General features: G+C 27.8%; 1 protein-coding gene across 2 annotated transcripts; it reads right to left on the reverse strand.

Moving 5' to 3' along the window:
- Positions 1–85: 85 nt before the first annotated feature.
- On the reverse strand, positions 86–8,964 carry LOC122525300 (facilitated trehalose transporter Tret1-like). Of its 2 annotated transcripts, none has more exons than XM_043648029.1 (2): positions 8,475–8,964; positions 86–1,621 (listed from the first exon to the last, which is right to left on the reverse strand). In XM_043648029.1, exon 2 carries the CDS (start codon positions 1,577–1,579, stop codon positions 167–169), a length of 1,413 nt encoding a protein of 470 aa, XP_043503964.1. In that variant the 5' UTR covers positions 1,580–1,621; positions 8,475–8,964; the 3' UTR covers positions 86–166. The 2 variants fall into 2 exon arrangements, with proteins under 2 accessions (XP_043503964.1, XP_043503954.1); XM_043648019.1 differs by lacking the exon at positions 8,475–8,964 and adding an exon at positions 1,780–2,836.
- Positions 8,965–9,772: the final 808 nt, after the last annotated feature.

Raw genomic sequence — 9,772 nt, forward strand, 5'->3', positions numbered from 1 at the left:
TATGTTTCTTAATATAAATAATATCATATAAATATATTATGTAATAACATATTACAGACTTTTAATATTTATAAAAGAATCAGTCTTGCAATATGAAAATGTTTAATGTCTTATATTACAATGTATTTTACATGTTTAGATGCCAGAGATTTCTTCTAATAATTAACTAAGTGTTTAATTCACGTTGAATTTGTTCTAAACTTTTTCCTTTTGTTTCTGGTACCAAAATAATAACAAAAGCAATACCTATAGCACAAATTACTGAAAATAACCAAAATGTACCATAGGATTCCAAAACACTATTTAAATTAGCATAAACTTTGGTAACAATAAATGCCATTAACCAATTCAATAAACAAGCACTACTACCAGCGATACCTTTAATTTCTGGAGCAAAAAGTTCGCTAATCATCATCCATGGAAGAGGACCAAATCCAAGTGAAAATAAAATGATAAAAACGCAAACAGAAAGAAGCGGTAACCAGCCTATGCCAGTTACACCTTGTTCTTGAGAAAGAAAGAAGTAAATACCAAGTAAGAAGGTACATGTACACATAGCAACGATAGATATCAAAAGTAATAATCTTCTACCTAAACGGTCAACTATCAATGTGCTAACAAATACTGCACCTACTTGCATTACACCTACTATGATACTAGCTATGTTGGGATCAAGATCACCACCTGCTTTTTCAAATATAGAACCAACATAAAATATAACAGCATTTACTCCACTTAATTGTTGGAATAACATCAGACCATATGATATTATAATGGCTTTCTTACAAGCCTTCGATTTGAATGCGGTTAAGAAAGATGTCTTATTTCTACTAGACTGCTCCAGCGTTTCTTTTTGTATACTTAATTCTGGTTCTACATTATAATGGGCGCCACGAAGTCGAATATAACTTGCTCTGGCAGCGCTTTCATTTCCTTTCATTAAATAATATGTTGGAGTTTCTGGCATAAAGAAGAATACTACAGCAAAGATTAATGGTACAATCGCAGATATAATGGATAATACAAACATATCTACACAGGTACCTAAAAGATATACTAGTAAAATACCAATGGTGAGAAGCAATTGAAAATATGAACCTGTACTTCCCCGAATTTCACTTTCACTTATTTCTGCGGTATACATAGGAGCTGTCACACAAAAGGCACCACCACTGAAACCTGTAATGAACCTTCCAACATAAAACATAGCTATAGAATTTGCAAATATAATAAGCAACCAACCTATTGTAAAAGGAACTACAAGGATTAACATTGAATTTTTTCTGCCTATTATATCTGTTAGAATACCAATTGGTATGCATGCTACTGCAGCACCAAATGGTGCTAACGCTCCAATCCATGAAAATTCTTCTTCGCTAATAGGAACATTATATACTTTTGATAATTTGATACCACCCTCACCAGCCGGCGAGGTCCATGCTAACATCATTCCTGCTGCTACTGCTCCTAATGTTGCAGCTAAACTTGCAATATACTGAAAAAATCTCTTTGCCTTAATCGATTGACCAGCTTGGGAGACAAGGGTTTCTTGAGAAATTCCAACATTTCTTTCTGCCATGTTGCTTTGACTATTTTGTAATAATGGTGTTCTTTCATTTGCCTAAAAGATAAAAGAAAATATCTTGTTACATATGTACTAAATAACAGTGAATATTAATAAACCATAGATTAGGAGAATAAAAATATAAATATTATATAACTATTATAATCATATAATAAATAATAAAAACGAATGTGTTATTATTTAAACAAACAAACCTCATTGTAATTATATACACTTGGCTCTGAATCCAAAACATTTTTCTCAACCATTTTGATAATATTATTTTAACAGATTGTTACACAAAACAATATTAAAATGTTATAAGCGCTTAATATTATTTTTCAAATGACACATATAACAAAACGTAGCTAAACTTTTGGTATTGTTATTTTTCTACTATTATTATTATTATTTTACAAGATAAATAGAGTAATTATATTCGATAATACAAGTAGTATTTATTGCCTACAAAAGTTTAACATTTGGTTACGTGTGCACACGATTAAAGATAAAAGATATAAACTTTAAATCAACCTAGCCTAATCTTGATTTTAAGAACAATAACATTAACGAGAGATATAAAAAACAGATAATACAACAATCTTTGCTTAATCGATAAGTTACTTTTAATATAGTTGGTCGATAAAGTAGGACACTATGATTATCTTATTGTTTCTCTCGATATTTAACACAAGTCGGTAAAGAAGAGTACCACGGAAATGTTAGTTTCATTCTTTTTTTCGAAGAACCGAACGTGTTACAGAAAAATCATCGCGAATGACATATATTCCTTGTTATGTATAATTTAACACGCATAAATTTCAAGTGAAAAATGTAACTCAGCAAATCTTGAGGAAGAAAATGAAGAATAATCGTCTAGTTTATTAAACGTTGAAATCTTTTATTACGATGTACTGTTTCGAGTAAAGATAAATGAGAATGAGATTTGCATTGGATAAAATACAACATGCATACTATTAGGAACGTAAGAGATGTAATTTGTCTTCTTATATTTGACGCAAAAGTGATACATGAAAAGGGTAGTTTTTAATTTTGATCAACATGACAACGATCAATTTTCTTTAAATTCTTGCTTTTAAATGGACATTAAAAATGTGATGTATACATTTATTATCTAATTTTACGCGTTTTAGTTTTGAATTATTTAAGATGAATGAAAAATATTATGTCAATTATCGACCGAGCATCGATAATAAAGCGATCTGTGTTAGCAACGAAAGATAGCGCTGATAATTAATTGCGAGCGAAAAACAAATTACAACACAACAGGATAACTTCCGTGTTTCGTTATATTCATAAAATTTATATACTTTTATACTTATCATTTCTTATTACGACAATTGAAATAAGAAGACAAATAATATTTATGGGTTGTATTATTTTTCTCTGTCGAAGGAAATAAAAAGAATTTGTTTGCGAGATTTTCGAATAATAAACGATTGCAAAATATATCATTACTAAATATTCGTTTTCACGTTTTACTCGCTTTCCTAATTGACCTTGAATAATTAAAATAAAACAATTCGCGGCACAGTTTTAATTCTTTTTTCGAAAATTTACTCGTATGCTTGCTTTCTTTTTTTCAATTTCGAACTTAATTTTCGTTACGGAATACAACCAAAAGAAAGAAATTTGAAATTCGTTTCCCATTTCTTATCGAAATCTGTCAGGTATTTATTTTTCCAAAGTCTATTATCCTTCTATCCCCCTATTCGAAGATAGGATGCGCTTGGTGTAAGGCTGTTAAATGTTGTCTCGAGAGAGAGAGAGAGAAAGAGAGACTCCGATTGTCCCAATTCCTGACGGAAATCGATAGCAACGACGCAAAATTTATTTGCAAATGTGATCGAAGTGAGAACCCACGAAAACCCGGAAGGTTTGAACAGATTTTTCAATCCTAGCGTTGGCAATATTTTCAATTAAAAATTATTCCTTTTATTCTTTTTCTTCTTTTACTTTTCAAATAAATAGAAATGAATAAAATCATTGTCAATTGTTCGAGTTGTTTGAAAAAAATTGCAATCACATCGATCAATGATATCGCTAAGATAATTTTTCAAGAAACTCGCGCGATAACCGATGATATATAATAATATCGGATTTATTTTTTATTATTATTTATTTCATTTTTTTCTTTTCTTTAAAAGAAATTTATTCAAGGATACGATTTTTTCAATGATGAAAATATAATTTCGAATTTACAATAATATTTTGTAAAACTATTTTAACGTATAAGATTGGAGGATAAATCTCGTGTCAGAAAAGACAAATATTTTCTATATAAAATGTTATAAAGATTCATGAGACGATATGAAGTTAACTTGGAAAGTATTTAAATCATGTTTTGCGAAACTACGTAATAATGATTTTAATTAAAAATTGTTTGAATATTCGTAAGAGAAGAAGTAAAAGTATAATAATAATAATAATAATAATAATTAAAAAAAAATACGAATATTTTTGAAATCAAAGGTTAATCATTATTTTCAAGAGAATATCATTAGGTCTTGGCCTCGAATACGAGATCTTTGACATTATCTGGAAGATTATGATTAGACGATAAAGAAGCAAAGTTTCTTGAGACGCAATTTGTACATTTGTACCACAAATACAAACTCCTAAGTATATATGTGTGACATATGTATTTAAAATTGAAACATTAACTCGCGTAATAGTTGTTAGAATTCTGACGATGTCAAATGTTTATTACTTTTTTTTTTCATTCATATTTACGTCATAGTTATATGATAAACAAATTTTAATTAACTTATAAATAAATTCATAGATAATTCATCGAAAAAAACGAAATAAATATTTGAATTTTGCGGATAAGTTATTGAAAAATTGAATAATAAAAAGTTAGAATGAAGAATATAAATACGAGATACGAAATTTGGGTGAAACGTTATTTTGCTCATTTCCAAATTTTGGTCTGTTTCCTTTTCAGATAATCTCTCGATGGAAGAAAGATAATATCAATTTTTATTTCTTTTTTTCCTGTTTAATTTCAAATTGAAACAAAGTTCAATTATTTCCTTTGAAAAAATTTATCTTCCATTTAAAAATAATTTCTTCGGTATTTATCTCTTTTGAAAATAATACTAATAATAAATATAAACTGTAATAATAATCGAGTTTAATTAAATAAAAAACAAAAAATTGCATAAATTATATTTGAAATGGAACGTAAAATGGTAACTATCTATTCTAAAACGAAACATTTCCTATTAGTTAGACTATACACTGATAATAGTAATATCGCAAATAGAATTTTTGCATTTTAAATACAAATTTTCGCTATCACAAAACCCGACCGATAATTTTCAATTTTTTTTATTTTCGTACTTTTTCGACTCATTTTAAAAACCACTCGTTTCGTAAACTACGCGAAAAAAAAAAAAAAAAAAAAAAAAAAAAACAAAAAGTTCGTGGTTAGAAATTAACGAGAATGTGTTGCTACAAAGATTAATTTTATTCAAGGATAATATTCCTCTCATCTGAGTGGTAGTTTCTTCCTATTTTTGTCTCCGTAATTCGTTCGATCATAATTCGAAATATTTTTCTTTCTTCTCTTTTTCCGCGACGACTAAAACTATTTATTTGCCACAAAATGTTGTTCTTTACGATACATTGCAACGTTCATTTTTCAACAAGCAAACGAATCATCTTTCATATCACTTTCCGCCTCTTTCTCTTTCTATCTTTTTACGAAAGTAAAAACGTTTCTCCTTTTCTCTTTAACCTTTTCCCTTTTTCCTTTTCCCTACCACCCCCTTAAGGTTCCTTGTTTATTTCACTTCTCTAAGGGTTTTTGAAACATCTGTCAAGACAATCCCTGATTTTCTTTAACGCTCGAGAAAACAATATTTTTCGCGGGATAATACACGTCCGAGATATTTTACAATACTTTTTCACGAAAAAATTTATTTATCCTATCTCTTTTTTTTTTCTTTTTATTAATATTTTCTTCGTTTCTTTCTCTTTTTCTTTTTCTTTTTCTTTCTCCTTCTTTCTTTCATTTCTCGTTTTACGAATCCACCTGTACAGCTGTTGTTGAAATTTTCTATGAAACTGTTTTATTGATCGTAATAGAAAATATATATTATATATATATATATATATATTTATATTTATATTTTATATATATATAGATAAAAATTTGAACGTGTGATTTTCTCGTTTTATTTCACACGATTCGATGATTACTTCATCGATCCAATTTCATTTTATATATTTATATGTATATATATGTATATATTTATACAAAATTCTAAATTTTGTTTTTCAATATTTGTATTCTCTCATAACGATCGCGTAACTAAAATCGCATTATCGCGTTAACTAGTCAATATCACATAATCTATGTTCGCGATTAAATATTATGTAAGACGTTAATTAACGTCCTGGAGTAAAAGAGTTCTTTTTTTTTTTTTTTTTTTTTTTAATTGCATAAATAGAATAAAGATTTTTCCTGTTTGCATAAAAGCATTATTGTCCCAACGTCATTTTTATTTTATGTCAGATATTTCAAATTTTTCCGTCCGTCGATTATCTGTACAACAAAACGAAACAAAATCAAAAAAATAAACGGATATATAAAGAGAGAGGAAGAATGAGAAAAAGATTATTATTTATAATAAAAAAAAACGATTGGAATTATTATCGACGGTTTTAATACACTTTTAAATAATATCATATAAATGTATATATTGTAAAAAAAGACAACAAAGAAACACAATATCGATTTGAAAGAATTTTTAATATTTTGATGACACGCGTTATCATTTTATTTTCCTTTAAATTAATTCAAATAAAATCGTATAAAAATGATACAACGATTGTGGATTTAAAAAGTAAAAATATTAAAAGTTTTTATACGATTAATATAACTTTGTTCTATTGAAAAAAAAAATTCGATTAAATGAATATCATAAAAAATAAGTATAAATAATATTTAAAGTGAAATCTAAAATATAAGTCGCGTGTTTCAATGAAATAACGATTCGAGAAAATCGTTTGCAAACGATTATGGAAAATAATGTTAATTACATTATAACGTAGTCTTCAACGTTTTCCTTCATTGCAAAAAAAGAAGTTTTCCTCTCATATGTCTCTTTCTCTTTCTCTCTTTCTCTCTCTTCTTCTCTCTTTTTTCTTTTTCTTAATATTAGAAGAAAAAAAAAGTAGGAATACTAATTTTTAGTGCCAACGTTTTTGCAAAGATCATCACTAAGGGTATTCCCTTTATATCGATTTACTGTCAGACGCAACCGTTGAGAAAATTTTGAGAGGCAGCCAACGGAGAAATGAGATGTCTCTTATTTAGGAAAAAAAAAAAAAAAGAAAAAAAAAAGAAAAAAAAAAAGAAAAAAAAAAAAAAAAACGAAATACGCGAAACGACAAGAACTCAACGCAATTTTAATTACAAAAACTTTGCCGTCCTCTTCTTTTGCAATTAACTCGCCGTAACTCTCATTTGATTTTATTTTTCATATTTATTCATGAAGAAAGAATTGTTCAAGTTAATTATAGAAGTTTCTTTTTTCTTTTATATCGAGTAACATACTTTCGATTATTGGCTAATATTACTTCTCTCTCTCTCTCTCTCTCTAATATCTTGTTAGTACTTTTTATAATAATGTTCTTAAGTTTGAATATAAGATATCGATAAGTATAATTATTATTATTATTATTATTCGTTACAATGAAAATAACTTTCAATAATTATTTAGATATTTGCGTTAATTATGTGATATTAGACTTATTTATATGATTATAATATACATTCATTAAGTAATTAGTGCGATCCCGTGCAACCCGTGTTCGTCAATGATAAAAAATACTTTCGGTAAAAATGTATGCACACATACACACACACATATATACATATATATATATATGTATATAAAATAATATATATTATAATTAAATTTAATTAAATATTATATTTAAAATATATAAAATAAAATTATTTTCCATTTATTTTTATTGTTAATTTCGACGAAAGAGATATAAGAATATTCGTCTTAAGAAACAAGTCTCATTAAAAAAAAAAAAAACAAAAAAAAAACTATATGTTTCGAGAGAAAATATTATATACGAATAATTATTACGTTTTTAGATATTTATAAAGATGACCAAAACGATAACTACGACGATTTAAATCTTATATTTCAACGTTTCATTTTTATTTTCCTCAACTTTGTCTCTCTCTCTCTCTCTCTGTCTCTTTCTCTTTCTCTCTCTCGAAAAAAAAGAAAGAGAAGAAACAAGGAAAATAAATTAGAAACCTGAAAGTAAAGAACACGAGACTTGGAGACAACAACAAAAAAAAAAAAAACGTGCTTGTACATACACGATTACACGTATATTTAATGATATGCACCTGGAACTTGGATTCGTTCTGTGTATGTATAACGGTTACGTATGCAAACGATAGTAAATTGACAAAAAATAAATAGATCAGATGGGAAATACGTTAAGATGTTTAGATAAAGTTTAATCCGAAGGGATTACATTTTTTATGCAATTTTTTTTTCTTCAATGAAAACAGATATCTCGATATCGTACACACATACAGACACATACAGACACATACACACTCATATACATACGCAATACTACGATAAAAATAAAACGTAAAAAATAATAATATATAATAATATACATATAAAGAAATAAAAAAGAAAAAACAAAATATAAGTAGAATAAGATAAACTAAACGAGCAAACGAAAAACAAAATGAACGTTAAACAGAAATATAAGGAAATAATAAACGTAGAAAACGATGTTTTGAAGAGAAAAACAAAAATCCCACGAATAAATAAATCTAAATAACAATACAAATGTATATATATATAATTAAAATCTAATAAAAGGATATACGTACTCGATGACAAACAGGGGGGGTTGGGAGAGGGTGGTGGACGAGAACAAGAGACAGGTCCTCCCTTATTTTGTTTCCTATTTTTTGTTACGTTTTCGTATCAAATCGTATCAAACATCCCGGTCTCCAATGTTTCCAATTCCGTTGATTAATTAATTATCTTTCTAGTTTTGTATCACTCAATGATTCCAATGAACGAACGGTTTACGAACGTTTCACGTAATCTTCTCTCTCTCTCTCTCTTTCTGTATTTCTGTTAGTTAAATATAATAATTAACGAACACTATCGTCGTCTTTCCTTCTCGAATTGCGAGCCTTGAAACCACTTTGAAAACGATCAAAATCGTATTTTCTGTTTCGTTCGGTGTCGATCCGTCTATTCTCGTTTTTATCCCGCGACGGAATATCGCATATTATAGTGTTTCCATTTACCGATCGTGAGCCTCGTTATATTTTATCTCGCTCTTTCTCATTCTTTCATTTTTTTTCCTTTTTATTTTTTTATTTTAATTCCCTCTCTCTCTCTCTCTCTCACTCTCTTCTCACAGTCATATATAATATCACTTCTAGTACTTTTCTATTGCATCGAAATCCTTATCTTCTTCCTTTCTACTGGTTCTTCTTCTGTCTTATCAATTCGATTACCCCCACCACCCACCACCCCCCCCCACCACCACCTCCTCCTCCTCCTTCTTTTCCTTCTCCTACCACTTCTACTTGAAAAGTTTGTTTTCTTGATTATATTGCTTACTCCGTGGAATGCAGTAATAATAATCAATGGAATAAATCACATTGTGACATGTTCCAATAATCATACGATAAAAAATGATATCGTGTAATTAGGTACGACCTAATTATTAATCGCGGACTATTTTGTTTATCGAACAAAACAAAAAAAAAAAAAAGAACAAAAAAACAACGATGATCTTGCGATGAAAAATCTATGGAAAAATATTTTTGTTTCGTGTTCATAAATCGATTCTAACAAGTATTTTGAAAGACATGTTAATTGTAATATAATTGGTATTATACGATCTAAATTAATGTATTATTCATTTGGGAAAATATTAATTACAATTTAATACACGAATAATATGTATAATAATAATAATATATGAAATGTAAGAATAAAATTTGAAAGAATATATATATATTTATTTTGATTTTCTTTTCCTTCCTATTATCAATGCAGTCACCTGGTTCATGTAAAAAAAACAATTACATTTGGACACTTCGAGGTAATTTTGTTAGCTCTAAATAAAGCTAAAAAAAAAAGATAAAAACCTACCTTCGTTTCGTCT

The sequence above is a fragment of the Polistes fuscatus genome, unplaced genomic scaffold (assembly GCF_010416935.1).
Source record: "Polistes fuscatus isolate 324 unplaced genomic scaffold, CU_Pfus_HIC Scaffold10, whole genome shotgun sequence".
NCBI lineage: Eukaryota > Metazoa > Arthropoda > Insecta > Hymenoptera > Vespidae > Polistes > Polistes fuscatus.

Bases quoted from the DNA above. Each gene is read 5' to 3' on its own strand.
- LOC122525300 (XM_043648019.1), bottom strand. From the start codon at position 1,833: ATGGTTGAGAAAAATGTTTTGGATTCAGAGCCAAGTGTATATAATTAC. The intron at 1,622-1,779 runs GTTTGTTTGTTT...TTTATCTTTTAG, and splicing joins GTGTATATAATTACAATGAG to GCAAATGAAAGAACACCATT.